Source organism: Manis pentadactyla, chromosome 4 (assembly GCF_030020395.1).
Source record: "Manis pentadactyla isolate mManPen7 chromosome 4, mManPen7.hap1, whole genome shotgun sequence".
NCBI lineage: Eukaryota > Metazoa > Chordata > Mammalia > Pholidota > Manidae > Manis > Manis pentadactyla.
In genome coordinates, this window is record NC_080022.1 from 155,214,276 (window position 1) to 155,234,994 (window position 20,719).

The 20,719-nt window shown below is 33.4% G+C and overlaps 2 protein-coding genes and 1 pseudogene across 2 annotated transcripts; 1 reads left to right on the forward strand and 2 right to left on the reverse strand.

The window, feature by feature from the left end:
* The window catches only part of LOC130683541 (protein phosphatase 1D-like), a 105,877-nt pseudogene extending 88,948 nt beyond the window's left edge, over window positions 1-16,929 (forward strand).
* Window positions 1,024-5,947, reverse strand: LOC130683542 (serine/threonine-protein kinase TAO3-like). The gene is made up of 3 exons (XM_057501273.1): window positions 5,771-5,947; window positions 4,135-4,248; window positions 1,024-1,681 (listed from the first exon to the last, which is right to left on the reverse strand). Exons 1-3 carry the CDS (start codon window positions 5,842-5,844, stop codon window positions 1,549-1,551), a joined length of 321 nt encoding a protein of 106 aa, XP_057357256.1. The 5' UTR covers window positions 5,845-5,947; the 3' UTR covers window positions 1,024-1,548.
* On the reverse strand, window positions 6,169-16,945 carry LOC118935844 (serine/threonine-protein kinase TAO1-like). Its single transcript, XM_057499515.1, has 5 exons — window positions 16,814-16,945; window positions 10,433-10,504; window positions 7,739-7,831; window positions 6,434-6,479; window positions 6,169-6,173 (listed from the first exon to the last, which is right to left on the reverse strand). Exons 1-5 carry the CDS (start codon window positions 16,943-16,945, stop codon window positions 6,169-6,171), a joined length of 348 nt encoding a protein of 115 aa, XP_057355498.1.
* Window positions 16,946-20,719: the final 3,774 nt, after the last annotated feature.

Below are 20,719 nucleotides of genomic sequence, written 5' to 3' on the forward strand. Positions count from 1 at the left end.
AAAAGTGATCATGAAAGTTTCTAAAACTTGAAGATGCCACATGCATGCCTAAAACTTAAAGAGTTTCTTCGAAATGTCTCACTCCTTAAGAATGATCTAAAGGCGGCCACATCCGAAGTTGCTTTATTCTAAGTGTAAAAACTCTCATTGTGAAGGAAGTCTATTTTATGAACTATACTAAGAAACTAGAAAACATGGAAAAATAAGAATCCATCCCACAGAAACTCCCGGGTTTATACATTTCTTTCTGAGCAGTATAACTGGCCAAGGAATACTTTCTAATCAAATGAATATCAAAATATATCAATGATATCTAAAAGGATCATTAATGCAATTTCACTATCCAAAGGGGCACATATATGCATCAACCACATACCCCATAAAAATACCGCATAGCCAGAGTATATTAACCAGCTTCTGTACATTTACACCCAAGTTTCCTAAGAAATTAATTAGGATGTACTGCTAGGAAGAAGAATCAGGAGTAAAAGAACAAGAGTTTAAGATACCTAGAGACATTTTCAAATGGAAGTAACACTTTGAAAACCTCAAATTGAGACCAAAATATCAGAAGGGGATGACATGGTAATCTCCAAATCTCTCTTTGCTGATGTCAAGCTTTAAAATATATATGATGATACAGAGCTTGAAGGGAATGATTAATGTAGGAATCCTAACAAAAGTGAAAAAATCTAAAGGTTATATTATTTTGGAAAAATATTAGATTGCAAGAAAGAAACAGCCTGGTTATAATGGAAATTATAGTACTTATTGTCTAATGATAAGCAAGTTTTTACTTTTATTTTACCTCAATTTCCCTTTCTGCTTTTTCTTTACAACTGACAAACCCAGGTTGATGACTTATCCAAATGACACATGGATTTTACTTTTAACTTGTTATTTTTTATCTTTGGTCGCTCCTAGAATGGTTCAATTAAATATTCCCAGTATTTCCTACTATTAAATAAAGCTTTAAAAATGGGAAGGCACTGTGGACTGGTGCAGGGAATCAAGAGCAAGAAGATGGCCATCAGCTTCAATTATAGTGACAGTTCAATTACCCACCGTGGCTCCCTTACAAGGGGAGTATTAGCAATGTTTTGATGGTCCACTGTCTTAAGCATAGTTCCACTTAAGGCAACAGAATAAAATATGTGCATAAAATCAAACTGTACAATAAGGTATGCAGCCTGATAATCTAATCCTTATCCTTAACACAAAGTATTAAGTATCTTAAGTAGCAGTAAGTAATTCATGAATGCTTTAGAGACCCTTCATACATGGTAAATCTATAACCATAGACATATTCTCGGTGTTTAACAAATACTCATTAAATGTTAGACACAGATACCTCAAAATTAATACCACATTATAAACTATTTTAGACCTAATTTAATACAGCAAATCTAATACACCTAAGCTAATATATGTATATATAAATTGCCAAATAACCAAAGTGACAACTTTAATAGATGTATTGCTCCCCTTAAACACTGACATAAAAATAAAAATCTGTAATTTTGTACAGAAATTGAGGTAAAACATTGATCAAAACTTACTACACAGTAATAAAGAGCAATGCTTACCTAGTTCAATACATGTTATACCAAGAGACCATACATCTGCTTCGGTACCATATTGTTGTTCTTCAACCTTGGCTAAAATTACTTCTGGGGCCATCCTAAAACATATAATGTCACTTAAAGTTAAATAAGAAAAGAAAAGTATACTATTCTTTAAAAACGTAATGACGGTCTACATGGACAATACCTGTGTGAATTCCAGATGACATAACTGGACATAAGAATTCTTGTAAAGGGAAATAAATGCATTACAGGTTGTGAGGTAAATATTTACCATTGCATATACAGTGCTAGACTTATTCTCACCATTTGTCATGATCATGTAACAGCGTCCTGGAGGAAAGATTCCCCAGAGCAGGGTTGTATTCTGCGTCAATTCAAGTTTGCAGATTCTAATACTGTATATGCTTTATGCTAGTGATTCTCAAACATTTTCGTTTTAGTATCTTATTACAAAAGTCTTAGTTTTGCTTGAAAGAGGGCATTTTATCACTGGCACTCGTTTCCTTGAAGTAAACAAGCTCACTACATTTAGCTGAGAAAATATCTGCTACAATAAGCAACAACGAATAAGCAGTTTATCAGTCTTTTTTGCAAATAGGAGTAGTGTTCTGTGATAAAAGTGGCTAGGACAGCCACTCATAACTAAATAAGTCATACAATTATTAACTTCATAGGCGTCTTGGTTATAAAATGAAATGCTAATTCACATCTTCAGCTAGACTCTAATGTTCTCACTGGTATGCTTCACCTTATACTTCCTTTGTACTTGTTATTAAGCACAGACAGACATTTAGAACAGTTTCTGACTGCTTAGTAAGATTGTCATCAGGTGTATGTGTGTTCCTCTGTGTAAAAACATGTAAATATGTACACAGTGCTGTATTCCTAATATACTATATACAAATTAATACATATGTAACTTCCAATTGCCAATAATAGAGGGCTTCTAATGTGTTAAGATGTTGAAGTAAGCTTGGGGAGTCAGTAAGTTCAACAAAGTTAAAAAAGTAGTTTTGTTTTTAATGCACAACTTTCTAGCTCCTTTCTAGTATAAAATATTGATCACTGATTTGTAAAGGAGGAGCATTAAGAAGAATTATTTCTCCAAAGAATCCTTTTTTTATTCAGGGGAAGAGGATTCTATCTAAACTAGGGCTCAACATAAGAAAGTTTTGGTCATACAGAACAGTAGCCTTCAAACGTTTTATTTTCTTACTTCCAATGAATTTATTTTAAAAATGTATCTGCTTGTACATTTTTGAGTTGGTATCGAAATTTTATAAACTTAGTTGCAAAGGATATAATACGCACATATGTATATACATTATTTTGTATATGTGCTTTACAGATATTTACAACTTGGAGCTGAGGACCTAGCTCATTCAATTCATTAAAAACACTGCTGTATAATAACCTAATTAGCAAACCCAGTCTGCACAGTCATATCAACCATTCAAATCAGAATTATTTTCTATCAGGAAATGCCAAACTTCATTGTTCAATGTAAATAACATGTTAATGTGTCCTCATGGCAATTATCCCAGTTATAAATGAGGTAATTTATGATCCACTAGAAAAGAAGATGGGAGGGAAGATAATTGGGGAAAAGAAAGAGCAAGGAGTAAAAGGAAGTGAAGAGAGATGACTGTGAAGGCAGAAGGCCCTTGCCAAAACTTTGTGTCCTAACTCTTCAATATTTCTGATGCTATATATTCTAGATGTTATGTATTCTCAAGTTGTCCCTCTGGTGAGGGTTTGAGGCTTTTAATCCTCAGAACAATGCATCATTCTACTATTCAGGATGGGTGAGAAGCCTTTCTTTAACAAAATGGGAGTTGGGAGATTTGAAAGGTAAGTGGAGAAGAAGATGCAGTAGACCTAAGACACCTCTCAACATATACAGAGAGAAAACACCTTTGGAAGTTGAAGATGTGGAAAATTATTCCCTTCAGACTTGCTGACATTAATATGGAATTATTTATGAATAAAATTAGATGATGTCTAGAACTCGCTTCAAATAACTGGAGGTGGAGGGAGGGCAAGAGGAGCAAGTACACAGGGCAGCTGGGCCCTGGGGTAGTGCTGTTAGGCTGAGCTGACCGCTGTGTGAGCCTTCCTTATATTTTTGCCTATTTCCCTGTATACTTGAAATTCTGCATAATAAAAAATTTTTTTAAAATTCGTAGTTAGCTACCAGTCTTCAGATACTTTTATTCAGAGATACTGACACACAGTAAAGATAAATCTAAAGAAAATTTCCACTTAGCACTTCTCTCTTCTCCCTTATTAAATATTTAAATGTTTTCACTCCTATACCCAATACATGATGTAGATGATAACAGGAAAGAAATATTGGGGGCACAAATGAAACAATAGGAGATACACGGGCAGCACTCCAAATCTATATCTGAAACAAAGTATAGTGCTTAGAGTAATGTCTAAAGCAGCACTGTATTTCCAAGAAAGAAGATAAAGCATCTGAAAAAAGTACAACCACACACTGCCTATTTCAGATACGAGGATCAATACCAGACAGGACTATTCTTACCAATACGGCGTTCCCGCAAAAGAACTGGCAGGAGAGACCATGGAAGCCAATCCAAAGTCAGCAAGTTTCACCTGGCCTTGTTCTGTCAGAAGGATATTTGCTGCTTTGATATCTCTGGGTTTAGAGAACACAGAAAATTATTTGTCTTTCCTTCATAAGATTATACTGAAAATGATAAAAATCATATAAAATTTTATAGAAAGGAGAAATCAGAATAATTAAGGCCTTCGATAATCTCTCTCAGTTGAGATAATGAGAATTAAGATCCAAATTAAGAAGTGAAATACACAGAATTCCTGTAAGTATATAGTAACAATTTTCTAAAAGAGAAGATAAAATAGCAGTAGAAACAGAAGAAAAAATTAGGTAATTAATAGCACATACTCTATATTTGAGTTCCTGTTTATTGGTACAAATAATGGTTTTAAAAATTCAGCTGAACATTCTTACGTAACTGTAAGATTTCTCAGTATGCCCTTAACATTAAAATGGAAAAAAAATTTTTTTTAATTTAATTTTTTTTTAATTACTCATATCATTCCAAACTTTAGCATTGTTCTCCTACCTAAATATGAAATGAAAACTGAAACACATGGATAAGGTAATATCAATGATCCCAAACTTACTTTAAAGCTGTTTTCTAAATCAACAATGTACAAGTGAACTAAGAAGATTATAATGGGTTTGTATGCCAATGGGTACCATACATTCAAAAATAAATAAATTTCTAAGCACTTGTCAATTCATACTACATAGTATTATAATGGATATAATAGTAAGTCAATCTATTTTCTTCCATTTCATTTTGTTAACAAATGGATAGGTTCTTTGAAGTTGAGAAGACCTTAGGTTTTACTTCCAACTCTTTCGGTTCTCTTATTTACTATGCATGTGGATTTCTCTTGGACCTTAGTATTCTCATCTACAAAACTGATAACCCATTACTTTGCGACGACTCTACTATATAAGTTTACTATGTATTGTCTGGTTCACATAGATAATTTTAAAAATGCTAGCTTTCTTCTAAAAACAGGGAAAACCAATAGCAATGCTAAAAATGTTGTTTATGGTGGTTTAATCTTTAAATTACTATTCACTATCAAGGATTATCAGGGATTATCTCAAAAGCATGGAGTCTTAAGTAACTTTTACTTGTCTCTGTCATGGAATCAAATCTGGCATTATGAGTCACCAGGAGGACAAAAGATCTAGGTTAGTTCTAGTCTAATCTATCTTGCTTGTAAGCTTTGGGAAGTTAGTCACAAATTGGGGCATCAATTTCTTCATCTGTAAAATGAAAAAAGTAAGAATACATCATCCCAATCGTCTTTTCCACTTCACAAATTAAATTATTCTGTAATTAAATTTCTATCACAAATCTATAAAGTGCTCATACTTCAGAGAGCCTGGCAGCATGTGTAGAAAAAGATAAAAATTATCCTCAACAAAGAGATCAAATAAATTAGTATATTCTTTTTAGGACATGGATAACCTAAAAAAAATATGAGTTTGTAAAACTCCAGAATACTTTTATTTACCTAAAACAAATAAAGCTTTCAGGATTAATAAATTCTAGGTCTGACAAATTCAATAAGCCATTTGCTTATTGATATATGATAATTTTTAAACTACTTACCTATGGATCATGGCATGAGAATGTAAGTAGGCTAATCCCTGGAGAGCACCATGTGTAATTGCTGCTATTTCCATTTCTTGTAATGGCTTTTTGTGAACTTAAAATAAGAATTCATTTGAAAATGATTATTCTATAGAACATTTATATTTAACAAAATATATACACATATCTAATATATGGGGAAATTTTTAAAAACTAACATTTAGCAAGAAGGAACTTTTTGCTTTCCAAGATAATAAAACAAGGCAATTTAACTTTATAACAAGTGTGCAGTTGTGGCTATTTGTTATAGTTCACAGGCAATTTTCCTCAAAGTTAACAAACAACATTTAACAATTATTTTGTGATTATAAAAGCAATGAAAGAGAAGCTTTCCCTTTTTATATTCCTACATATCTTCATTCTGAACAGAAGGAACAAATCAAGTTTAATGATAAAGAATGCAGAAAAATGCCTATTTAATCATAATGAAAGAAAACTCATCTGTATGCTAAAACATAATATTTAATGAGGACAGTTCACACCACGCTGAGACTCTAGAAAAGACAAAGGTTTTCACTCTTCCTGAAGAGTTTTAACATTATTTTAAAAATCTCTTACTGAACAAATTCTCATTTTATTATACTAATACTTTTATTTTCTTAATAAATAAAGGAAACTTACCTTTCAGAAAATCTGAAACAGATCCTATACAGTATTCCATTACAAGCTACATGGGAAAAAGTGATAAAACATTAAAATACACTATTAAAACTAGAAGATTCTGTATGAGATAAAACAAATTCACCAAGGAGATCAAGAAGATACTTTGAAGTGAAACAAACTCTAGTTATCAATTACCTTTAATTACACATTTTGTGAACTTGTTAAATGCATACATGAAGTGAAGCCAATGCTACATTAATCTTTTATAATGCCCACATTGAACTGCTTGTACATGTGTGTTTCATATAATTACTAACTAAAGCTATAAAGGAATATACATATTCTATTAATATTAACCTATAGTAGCAATACTGGTATTGTTAGGAAGCAGAAAATTATCCTTTGGTACTATATATACAAAATTAAGGTTACAGTTTAAATCTTTCCTATAAAGCCAACACAGAGCACCTCTTATGTGCAAGGTATTTTATATATATTAACTAATTTAATCCTCATAACCACATTTGGAAGTAGACCCTATTATCATCCTTGTTTTACAGATGGAGAAACCTGAAAGACAGAGAGGCAGTCTACCTTGTCGGCCACTGTTTTTTCTTTAACCACTGCCTCAAATTTAGGAGTACCATCACCAATAAATTAAACCAAATGTTACAAATCTAAATCTAAGTTCAGTATATTAAAATGATAATCAGCTATAGCTTATTAAAAATAAAAGGTCATTCCGGTTGAAAGAAAATTTAGCCTTCCTCTTAAAAGACACAATTACTATGCCTCTACTGTTGTAAGATTACTACCTTATCTTAGATTTAACAATGGGGCAAAATTAATTTCCATTTTCTGCTATAAAATGTCTCAATTTTCTACCTTTAGTATCATTCAGCCAAAGAATCACAATCAGTTCAGATTTCTTCAGGATTCACCACCGACGTTCCACACAAGATCCTTGTGGTTAAATAGTTTACAATACATTTATGTCAAAAATATATGCTGATTTTCATCCTTGAGTGATAGGATTGTTCTCAACAAATGTTTGATAAAGCATTTGAAGAATGATACCGCTAACATACATCAGAACATTTTCCCATGCACGAAATGATCAGGTGAATCTCTGAAGTAAACTGGGAAAAGTTCTATTATCTCCTACTGCCCAAGAGTTCCAGGAAAAGCTGCTCCTCCTTTCTTGGTATGAACTGACATTTCAAGGTGTTTGTGCATGGCTTTACACAACTATTTTGAGACGTTTTTAAATTACTAATAAACTAAACCTACTAAAATTACAGCAAGGGGAGAGCAGATACCTACCCATGCTGTGTGCTCACTTAAATAGCAGCCTTTGTTTTCTATAATGTTGGGATGTTTTAATATTTGTAGAAACCTGACTTCCTTAATAATGTCCTGCCATTTCTGTAGGGAGAAAAAAAGAATAAAGGAAATAATTAGGAACAGTTGCTTTTCCTTAGAAAGCTATACAAGTGAAAAAAGTAATTATTAGATTAAAATGTTAATAAGAACATACAACTTTGTTTCATTTGTAATATTTAAATGTCAAACTAATACATTTTAAAGAACTTACGTCCATATAGTTTACAACTCAATTACATAAAATTCATTCCAGGTAGGACATATTTTTATTTTCATAAAATTTATTATCAATGAGTCTTATTAAAATTTTACAACCGCACACCAAGCCTGTTGAAAACTATATACTATATTTAGTGGTTTTTCTTCAAAAGTTCAACCTCTCCCTTCTTTTGTGCAACTTTACTGTGGCATAATTTACATACATTAAAGTTCAGCTGTTGTGTTTTTGGCTTATAATGTCTACCAAATGTTAAGTTTTTTCTGCTGTTTAAACTCAAATCAAGTAATTACCTAAATTCCTTGCACATATTCTAAAATGCTAGTGAACACTTAGGTTATAACAGAGGGAAGTTCACAGAAAAACCAAGCAGCATGAAAACATTTTCCTACAGGATTTTAGGAAGAGCCTTCCCATTGATGCCTACTAGTAAATAACAGATGAACCTTCAGCAATTAAAGCTACTCTGTGACAACTTCAGTAACTTAGGCTATATTCTAACTATAGTTACTTCTAAGAAGCAATCAGGGAACCCTGAAAATACAGGTACTTGGGCCCATACCCAGAGACTCTAGAAGCTTAGTAGATGTGGAATGGGAACTTGGAATCTGTATTTTGTTCTTGTTTCAGCTTTTCCAAGCTTTACCACTCACTTGTATCCTATTTCTAAAGGTAGGGGAACTAGAATACAGAACTTTAAGAAATGTTTTGTACTGAATTTAAGATCCTATATCTCCTATGTTATTTCATAAGCCCTCAACAAAATAGAGCAGAAGATATTCACAGTGTAAAATGTGTAAGCTGGAAGATGCTAGGTTTAGAAAGTGTTTTATGGGCTTTACATTTCAAATTTGAATGCTCTGGGAGGCAAACTCTCAAAACAAAACAAAACAAAGCTAAAACCTGTGTTCTTAAATGTAAAAAACACTTCCAGGAAGGATACAATATTAGACGGAGAAGATGCTGCCCTAGGTGAAACTTTTTGTTCTAGGCATGACTAATTAAACAGACTCGAACACAAGTTGGCTAGGAAAGCTAGTTGTAAAATTATACTATGGAATGGCAAATAAAATTACAGTAAACTTGTAAAAAATGGAGCTTTTAAAGGGGTTTTAGAAATTATTAAGAGTTTTTTTAGGTATCAACATAATGGAACAGTGATCAATCACAGCAGTGTTATCATACCCATAAGTGTGATTATCACAAAAAACAAGACTTACCATAAAATAGGGATTCCAGAAATATACAAAACCAAAACCTTTAAAAATTAAAGACTGATCCAGCAATTCTACCTCTGGGCCTATACCCTGAAGTATTAAAAGCAGGGACTCAAAAGAAATATCTGTGTACCTATGCTCACAGCAGCATTATGCACAATGACCAAGGGGTAGAAGCAACGAAGTGTCCATTTACAGATGATGGATGGGCAAAATGTGGTGTTTTTACACAGACACACACACACAGTCAGAAGCACACACAACAACATGGATGAACTTTGAGTGCACTATAGTAAGTGAAACAAGCCGTCACAAAAGGACAAATAGTGCATAATTTCAATTACATGAGATAGCTAAAGGAGTCAAATTCAGAGAGACAGAAAGTAGAAAGGTGATTTCCAGGGGCTGCGGGGAGAGGGAATGAGGAGTTATTGTTTGATGGGGGTAGAATGTCACTTTTGCAAAGTGAAAGAGTTCTGCGGATGGATGGTGGTGTTGGTTGCACAGCAATGTGAATGTCCTTAACGCCACTGAACTTACACTTAAAGTGATTAAGATGGTAAATTTGTTTTGTGTACTTTACCACAATTAAAAATAATTAAATTTTTGAAGAATTAAAGAAACAGGTAACACTTAGGAAGTAGACATTTTATAAACTTATGCAATTAAGAACTAATCAGAATACTGAAGAACAAAAGTACATGCAATACAGTATCAATAATTTTATTTTTCAGATTATTACCCACTGCCTTATTTTTCAGACTAGATATATGCTGCCTGCTGATTATTTGAAACAGCCATTAGATAATTTCTCTACCATTAAAAATTTATATCCAGTATACTTACTGTCAAATGTACCTTATTCTAGTTTACTTTCTTAGACATGATAATCCCTCTATTATAGAATAAACTGCTAAAGAACAATTTTAAAAATGAAACTCGTGTCAGCAGCACATATCTAAAAGTAAAATTAAAAGTAAGGGACACAGTAGGGAGGTTTCTGGTATGTCAGGAATGTTGTTTACGGCTCTAGGTACAATTTAAATGAGCACACTGAGTCTGTGGAAGAAAATTCACTGAGATATACACTTAATATTTGTATATTTTTCAACATTTTTTGAGAAAATTCCCACCTATCCCCAATTTAAAATGGTATGGCTTTCTTTAACATGCCGATACAAACATATATATTTCACCCACCTTCGTAGACCGCATTCCAGTATAAAATAATTTCTTGATAGCCACCACTTCATTGGTGCGCACATCTCGTGCCTAAAAAAGACAGAAGAGCATTGTAAAAATTATCAGATTAAATCTGGGAAATCATTTCTCTGAGAATAAAAGCATTTATAAACTACCATGTCAAAAAAGATATCAAAACTGCTTTTAAAGAACATTAAAAAAATAACTAAATAGATAGCAAAAAACTTCAAATTATCAAGGAGCTGGTACTTTAGAAATAAAAATAATGAATGTTCATCTTTGAATGAGCTAGTTGAGAGGGAAAATATAGAAATTTGAGTAGAACTGTAAACAAAAAAATGACTAGTACATACAAGTCTATGCTAGGCCTGTAAACTTCAAAATTTCAACGAAATGGACAATTCTCTAGGAAAGAACTACTAAAATTGATCTAGAGAAGAAAATTTGAGTAAAACAGTGGTGACAGACAGAAAAGAATACTAATCGTCTTTAAATAGTTGTGAGTGGAAAAGTTTCACCAGGGAACTTCCCAGGATAAATTGGGAGAAAAAAGGGAAGCTATCCCATTAATTTTATGGAGGCAGTCTAACCCAGCAACTAAACCCTCACCAGCAGCACAAAATAGAAACTTAGGTACCAATTTGACTTATAAATTTAGACCAGGGAACTCAAAATAAAATTTTAAAATTAAATATTACAAGGCATGAAAACAATATTTCATTTGGATAAAATACATTACCACAGAAATGCAAAATTTTGATACAGGAAAACATTTCAGAATCTGCCACATTTTTTACAAATCAAAGGGGAAAAATATATACTTATATATGTAAGTGCTCAATAAATGCTGAAAATGCAGAAAAGGCCCAACTCCAAATGAATTCAATGCAGGGAAGACCAAACTCTTAGAAAACCCACACGGGAAAGGTAATTCCTCAACATGATAAACTATTAACTAGAATTAAGACAAGACAGCTAAAATGCTACCACAATTACTATTTACCACTGTTCTGGATATTTTGATAAAAAAATAAAAGCATAACAGAAACATGAAAGTTAACTCTTTAGAAACCAAGAGCCAAATTCTCATTACGTGTTTAAAAAAAAGATTATATATGAAGAAGGCACAAGAGGATAGCTGCAAAATATTTCAAATGAGTTCAGTAAAAAGGGTTAATAATCTCTAGTCATCTGTGGAAGAATTCATCTTCAATTCAGTCTTTAATGAATTCCCAAAGATAAAATGTTTTAAATTTAAAATTAGATTATGGTGATAGCTACAAAATTCTAACTTACTAAAAATCTATGCAATGCACACTTAAAATTGGTGGACTTAGAGTATGGAATTTAAATCTCAAAAAAACTGTTAAAAAATTAGACAAGCACATATTTCAATTACACCTAAATAGAGTTCCTTAAAAAATATATATATTCTTTTAAGTGGGTCCTGGAAACAACTAATGACATTCCAATTTCAATTACTGGCAGACTGGTTAATGAAAACGTGCACCACTTACCATAATGGCTGAGGTGGATCTATCCGCATAAAATCTTGAATATGAATTTATTTTTCCAAAATGTTCTCTACTCATCTATTTGTGAGCCCCTTGATTTTAGTCAATAGGTCTAACCAGCTATATTCTTTTCTAACAGTTTTAATGAGATACAATTTACATACCACACATTTCACCCATTTGAATGTGTGTAATTCAATAGCTTTTAGTACACTGATAGATCCATGGCAATACTGATTGATATGACAGATACATGCAATTTACTGATAACTACAATTTTAGAACGTTCATTACCTCAAAAAGAAACTCCAAATTGTTTCATTTAAAAATGATTGAAATGGTAAATTTTATATTGTGTGTATCTTACCTCAAATTTTTTCCCAATTAAAAAAGAAAGAAACAAAACCCCACACCCTTTAGCTATCACTCTCCTATCCCTTTTCTTCACCCCTTCAGCCCTAAGGAACAACTAACCTAGTTTCTGTGTCTCTGGAGATTTGCCCATTCTGTACACTTTGGGACCATATAATACACAGTCTTTTGTGACTGGCTTCTTTCACTTAGTATAATTTTTCTAGACTTGTGACAATTGAATGTTGAGCATCTTTTCATGTGCCTTTTGGCCATTTGTACGTCTTTGGAGAAATGTCAATTCAGATCCTTTGCACATTTAAAAATTGGGTTGCCTTTTCATTATTGAGTTGTAAGAGTTCTTTATGTATTCTAGACACAAGTCCCTTAGCAGACATATGATTTCAAATAATTTCTCCTATTCTGTTGGTTGTCTTTGCACTGTTTTGAAGCATAGAAGTTTTACATTTTGATCAAATCCAATACCTATGTTTTTCTTTTGTTCATGCTAAGAATCCTTTGACAAAACCAAGGTCATGCAGTTTTACCCTAAGAGTTTTATAGTTGTAACTGTTATATTTAGGTCTTTGATACATTTTAATGTTCATATATGGTAAGAGGTAAGGGTCTAATTTCATTGTTTTTCTAAAGAGCTACCTTTCTAATTAGCACAAGATAAAGTTCAAAAGTGGGTATACTGAATGCAGTGTAGTATCCTGGAGTAGATTCCAGAACAGAAAAGAGCATAAAGACTGGGAAAATCTGAATAAAGTATGTAGTTTAGTTAATAGTGTCAGTGTATCAATGTTGATTTCTTAGTTTTGATAAAGGTGCTGTGAACTTAACATTTCCCTGTGTGGCCCCGGAAGATGACTGGTTAGCCAGAGACGGGTAAGATTCCTCAAGGGAGGAACAACCTAAGACAGGCACAGTCGCTGGGGGGTCATCAGGTGAGAAATTGGGGATCAACAGAGGTGAGGCTTAGAACCTCACCCCCCCTGTTCTGAGAGAAATCTTCTGCATATGTGGATGTTTTATTGCCCTGGTCTAGCTTGGATTAACACATAGTCTACAGGCACACACCTGATCATCTACATTTGCTCTCTTACAACACTAAACTATGTTTTCTACCTTTATGTTGTATCTACCTACCACTTCAGCATCTTATTAAAAATAATAAAGAGAGAAATGTGGTATCCACATATAAATCAAGTATAAAAATCAAATGTGTATTCATATTTGAACTGACTGTTTATAGTTCATAATGCATGAGCAAAACCAAAAGTTTCTGTGATGACTGCCCTTGTACTGTTCACCATGTAACTTATTCACTATGTAAGAATTTGTTCTCCATGTAAGAACTTGTTCGTTATGCTTCAGAAGATTGGAGACTGACGAAAATTAGGCTTGGGGTGGATTAATGATTGTGCATTGAGCATTGACTCCCCTATACAGAATTTTATTGTTGTTAACAACCATTTGATCAATAAAAATGAGAGATGCCCTAACAACAACAACCAAGAAAAAGTACACACTTCCAATTGTAAAATAAATAAGCAACCGGGATGTAATGTATAGCATAAGGAATATAGTCAAAATATTGTAACAACTTGGTATGGTGATAGCTGGTACTTAGAATTATCATGTATATAAATGTTGAATCACTGTGTTGTACACCTGAAACTAATGTAATGTAATACTGTGTGTCAACTACCCTTCAATAAAAAATAATTATCTAAAAAAAAAAAAAAAAAAAAAAAAAATAAAGGTGCTGTGGTTATGAAACTTGTAAACTTTAAAGCATTTGGGTGAAGATTATAGGATAAAACTCTTTACTATTATTGCAAAATCTGCAAATCTAGTATTACTTTAAAACACTAAGTTAAAATCACTGTCATTTATTAAAATCCAAACTCATTAGTAATGATGATTACATTAAAATTAAATCAGATTAAGATGAGATTACTTTTGCCTATCACACGCACACAAAAAAAACCCGCAGAAAAATATTTAATGTCCACAGTCATGTTTCTCTCTCCCTTCAGGATTACAGGGTGTGCTTACTCATCATGTTTTATTCATCTCCACTAATCTGGAACAATTTGCTCATCCCTTCCTTATCTTTTATAACACTGGCAGTTGTTGAGACTACGTAGCAGTACTTACCTTACTAAATTTATGTTTGTCTGAAGCTTCTTCAAGACTGGTTTCTGGTTACACATCTCTGGTTGAAATACTACATGAGTTATATTGTGTCCTTTTCAGGGTATCATATCTGGACGCATACAATGTCTGTTCATCACTGGTTACTAATTTTCATCACCCACTCAAGGTATTTGACTGTTTCTTTCCAATGTATATACTTACAACCCCTGTTTCCTACTTTGTATCTAACAAGCAATCCGTGGAGAGATACTTTTAAACTATATAAATATCCTGCTCATCAAACTTTCCCCCTAGGTTTAGCAACCACTGAAGATTCTACCCAAAACAATCTTTGCAATGATTGCTGCAATCTTCAAAATGCTGGTTTTTCCCAACTCTACCATTCCCTTCACATGTATCAGTCAGCATTCTATTATAAAGAAAAGCCCTCCCTTTCCAACTATCTATCCATCCTTCATCTCTCATGGAAATTAGGAATTCCTATTTTATTCAATGGGTTATAATCAATAGATGTTTATGTTGATGCTCAAATTGTTCTAGATCTGGCCAGTGGGAGGACCTTCAAGCTGGTTCTAGCATCCTCTTGAAAGGGCCCTTTTTTTTTAAAGCACTTTTTAACCTTCTGGTACAAGATATTCTAGAGCTTATCTTTAATGATCCCTGTCCCCACAATAGAATGAACCATTACTCCAAGAGCTGAGGAATCCATGTAGTGAGGAATTCAAGATCTGAGTGCTAAGTGTGTTTGTTGCTACTGGGATATCAATGCAACTAGAATCTTACAGAAGAGAGAGCTAGGAAATATATATGCCATACAATTAGTTCATATTAATGCCACAAATTCCTATCCAATACCTATCTAGTCCCACATGGTTCTTCCTTACTTTTGCCAATTTCCTATTTCTATCATTCTTTCAGTTAGGATCTGACTCCAGATGACATCAAAATTACTCACTGCTCAATCTTGAAACACACAGTTTCAGAACTGTCACACCCATACCAATATGAAACAAATTTACTGAGAAGAGTTCAAGATTTTCCTGCAGTTTCCTCTTCCCAAGGAGACAAAGGGTATAAAGTTAAAATACTGTGTATGAAAGTTACTCATATTAGTTTTGGTTTTTACTCCAATGTGGTTAAAGCCCAAATACAGTTGGATTCATTGTTCCTGCTTGCCTTTTCATGACTCCACCCATAATAATGACTTAATTTTAACTTTTTACTATATAGAATATTTATTATCAAAAGAGGCAAAACAAGTTATCATTCTGTCCTCTATGTACTTCTTTCTAGTCCCCACACTATCACCATTCTGTATCTTGAATAGTTGTTGTATGGCATATAACTTGTCTAATTTCATCGACCTATACATTTACTATATCTGTATTTACTGTATACAAATTATACTTAATAAAGTAAGTCAATTAAAAAACACTACTGACACATATTGAAGGACTACATGACAGGGATTTTTTCAACAGGGTTCTCTTATTGGGCCCATTTCTAAGAGTCTGCATATTTTTTTCCTTTATTATTCTATATTTCTCCACATTAGTATTAAGGAGAACAACAGGAGAAGTGTACATTCAGACAAAACTATAACACAGAAAAAAGGTTGTTTATGAAATACCTGTTTTCTGAGTGTCTCTTCCCTTATTCTGTGTCCAACTCAGAAATCAAACAAACATAACCTACATCACACACACACACATAAAGCATGTGTACACATAAATTTTCTGAAGGATGTTTATATAAATTTTAATAGCAGCTGTCCTTGGGTAGGAAAATTACAGAGGGAATTTCTACTACCTTATTTTTACCTCTAATTTACAAATGGGAAATAAATGAAAAGTTCAAATTGTTACAAATTTGGAACACATTTTCTCTAAGGAAATAATATTTCAAATTGTTGTTTTATTCTTAAGGTACCCATTAAAACTAAAAAAGCTAAATCTGTAATACTACCAAAATATTAAACATCTATACAAAACTTATTGCTGAGGAAAAAAAAGCAATCTTAATAGGAAGAAATAATGAATGAATAATAATGAAATGTGTGTACGGGACTTTACATAAGTCAGTGTTTTGCGATATTTGATTCAATTGTAATGTATGTCATAAAACTGCTAAAGTAGTGTTAACAACATGGAAATTATAGCAGAATATCTTTCCCATTTTTTCAATAATCTAAGAAGCTCCATAAATAAAATGATCTTTTCATATACACCTAATGCAAGTGACTATTAAATAGACTATTGCCTATATCTCTTTGTATTACTGATTTTTACTCTTTCAGGACTGTTATTAAATAAACGCTGGTCACTGACATTAAGCCTTTAACACTTACAGAGTACACTGCTCCAAAGCTTCCATGGCCAACTTCTCTGAGATCTGTGAAGAGCTTCTCTGGATCTTCTTTGAAGAAGAGTTCTGCAATTTCAGGGTCCTTCAGGTCCTCTGTTGGGGTAGTTGACAGCATCCTGCTGGGCAATCAGCTGTCTGATTCTAATTGTACAGCGCTAGCCCAATCCTTGGTTCATCCATATGAATGAAGCCACTTTGGCATAAACTATTGTAGAGAAATAAGAAAAGAAAAAAGGAAAAGCAAAAGTTGCTAAGAATAATTAGTATAACATCATTTTCTGGCTACATACATAAAATTACCTTAGACCTGGAATTTCACTGAAAAGAAGTGTTCCCTACTAGGGCAGGCGTCTTAAACCCGGCTCATCATCACAATCACCTACGCTGCTTTAAAAAAAAAAAAAGATTCCCACTATACATAGTATGTAAGTACATACTACACATACACTTCTAAAACTTAGATAAATCTTTACGTCCTGGAAGGCTTTCTGTATCAGTACTCAAAGATTTGTCTAACTCTGATGCAATAAGCTCATCAGCAAAAGAGATAAATATAGTAGGAAGACCATTAAAAACATGCCCAACAACTCAAAATGTACCCATATGTTTCTGACAACAGGAAGAGTCCCACCTATTAATGACCTTCAAATGCAAGAAAATAAGACAATAGGTTTAGTTTGTTAAATTAAATCAGTAAGATTTCTTTTCCTTTCAGATACCACATGGCAGTGTTTAATCAACTTTAACACAGACATTCCTAAGAAAATGAAAGGCGAGAAAGTAATGAATTTATCATAGATAACTGTTTCCTTCATAACCTGATTCATATTAAAATATGGCCTTATCAAATCTGCTTCCTTACATAAGTAGATACACTACAGAATTCCTGGTGGTTCTGATAGCAGTTCCTTTATATCACATTACCAAATTTTAAAAGTGACTGCCATAAATGAGAAGCTTCAGAACCTGGTTCTAGAATGACACTACTTAGATAGGAATCCTGGCAACAATTATTTACCAACTATGAATTTGGTTAGCCTCATTTTCCAAATCTATAAAATGAAAGAAATAACCTACCTCCTAGAGTAGCTGTGAGGGTTAAATGAGTTAATAAATGTTAAGTATAGACTAGTACTCAGGAACAATAAGCAGCACATTAAATGTTAGTTATCATGACCTCCTTAAATTTACCAATTAAAATGAAAAACTCCAAAATTGATTTCATTAAACTCATAAGGGAAAATAAAGCTCTAGCCAGTTCTTTCCATGCCCAAAGCATACTTTTTAATTCTTAAATGTTTTAAATTTTTTTTTATTTCAGAAATTTTTTAAACTAAAGAAAAATTTTTAAGCCTGTCTCATTTTTAGTGAAGTCAACTGAACCAATTATAATGCTTGTTATTAAACTTCTAACTACATAAAACACATTGACATATCTTTTGCTCCTCCCTAAATTAATACTACATTGCAGTAAAAACTCAAATCATTAGTTTGTATTCCTTTTCTAACATATTTTCAAAGGTGCCCCATATTCTACACTTTTACCAATGCTCTGGAAGTTAGTTCCCTGGAACAGAGCTTCAATTACAATTCTTCCAAGAATATGTGACCACAGGAAAGTCTCCTAACTTATCACTTCTAAAATGAGGAGACTGAAATAAATTCTATATAAACTCTTACTATTCAATTAATATACCTGTGAAAAACAAAAAGCCTTCTATGTTACTTAAGACCTTATTTAAGAACTTTGAATTATCAAATTATAGTACCTTAATTACAAGCATTATTTTACATAAAAATTTGTAAGAACCTGCATGATTTGCATCTTCTTTTCTATTTGCCTAACAAATTCCCACTCAGAATCTTTCAAAATTTAGATTAAAGGTAATGTTTGTGAAGTTTTAACTCCAGTAGGAAGAGCTGGTCACTGTCCCTTCATGCTCCAAAACATCCTTCAGCATTTACTACACCACAAGTCTCCCTCTGCTCTGGACAAGTGGGCACAATGTGACTCATCCATCTTTACATTACCTCTGTACATCCTACACACTACCTCTTACAGTTAATATGCAGATATTTGTTGGACTAAATGATTACTTAATTCTTCTTCCTACAGCCCATTTAAAAAATTTTAAGAAATTTTGCTCAAATTTGAGAAGAATAAAATAGAATGTTTTTAAAACTACAACACAAACTCTGCTTACAGAGACTATCCAAACAGCTTTTAGCAAATTTCTGAATCCACAAAAGACTAACTCATTAAAAAAATTTCTATGTCAAAAAATTTGAGTCAAACACAAGAACAGAAACATCCACATTAAGGGTTAATATTCCTTAAATATATACACATCATTCAAATCATTCACAAAGTACCTAATCCAACAATATATAAATGGCCAAAGAATATCAATATTCCATAAGCAGGTAATATAAATAATTGGAAAGAGAAGTCAAAACCTGAAATATAATGGGTGTAGTCATGAGTTTTCTGATTCCGCTTTCCTCTATCTCCTGGCTTTGACCAAAGAGTTGCCTGAGTAACTATTTTGATAGTGCTGATGACAAGGAAACCCTTAAAAGGAATCCTGCTCTTCTGTCCCAAAGGGGACCCTGTGATCTTCAGATTGTGAGGAAATACGCCATTTTTCCCCTTTTCTTTTTTCTCTCAGCCACAGACATGCATTGCCAAAGGAACAGAACAGCCCTGTGAGAAAAACCTCACTCTCTGGCCAGGAAAGCTAGGAAACAGGGTCTCTGTCATTCACAAAGGATGAGGGGAACTGTCATGTTTTTTCTCATTTTCTCTCTTCCTTCTGAACTTTAAGCAAGGACAGCCCCAGTTACGGGGGAACTGTGCAATGCAGAAGTATAAACGCATCTGTGCCTTTCTGATCAAACTAACTGGGAAAAGGCTCCTGGAAACTGAAGAGGATGGAGGAAATCATGGAGAAGAAAACAACTGGAAAAGACAACCCCATTCTCGGTATGAAGTAATACAAATAACAACTTGTGTTTGTTGAAAATAGACTCAGAAGGTATAGCAAAGACTATGAGAAAGAGAACTTATAATGGATGACATATACTACTGCCTAAGTCCTACGCTATCACTGAGAGACATAGCACAGGGCAAATGCAAAGAGCTCAATGAAAAGTTTTGAAAACAGAACTGGTATTAGAAGCACCACATACAGAAAGTGAGACAGAGCGTGTCATCTAAAACAAATCATGACCTGACCCAAGTAAGGATGGCCAGCATTGAAAAGACTAAGAACAACAAATGCGGGCGAGGATGCAGAGAAAGGGGAGCCCTCCTACACTGCTGGTGGGAGTGTAAGATAGTTCAACCATTATGGAAAGCGATATGGAGGTTTCTCAAAAAACTAAAAATAGAAATATCATTTGACCCGGGAACCCCACTCCTTGAAATTTACCCAATGAATACAAGTTGTCAAATTCAAAAAGACATATGCACCCCTATGTTTATCACAGCACATTTTTACAATACCCAAGATACGGAAGCAACCTAAGTGTCCATCAGTAGATGAATGGATAAAGAAGATGTGGTACATATATACAATGGAATACTACTCGGCCATAAGAAACAAATCGTACGACTTATAACAACATGGATAGAGCTGGAAGACATTATGCTCAGTGAAATAAGCCAGGGGGAGAAAGACAAATGCCAAAAGTACTCATAACAATGAAGCAAAACTGAAGGAACAAAACAGCAACAGACTCACAGACTCCAAGAAGGAAACAGTGGTTAAGAAAGTGGAAGGGTGTGGGTGGGTCAGTGGTTGGGGAGGGAGGGAGAAGGGGATTGAGGGGAATTATGCTCAGTACACATGGTGTGGGGGATCACAGGGAGAACAGTGTACCACATAGA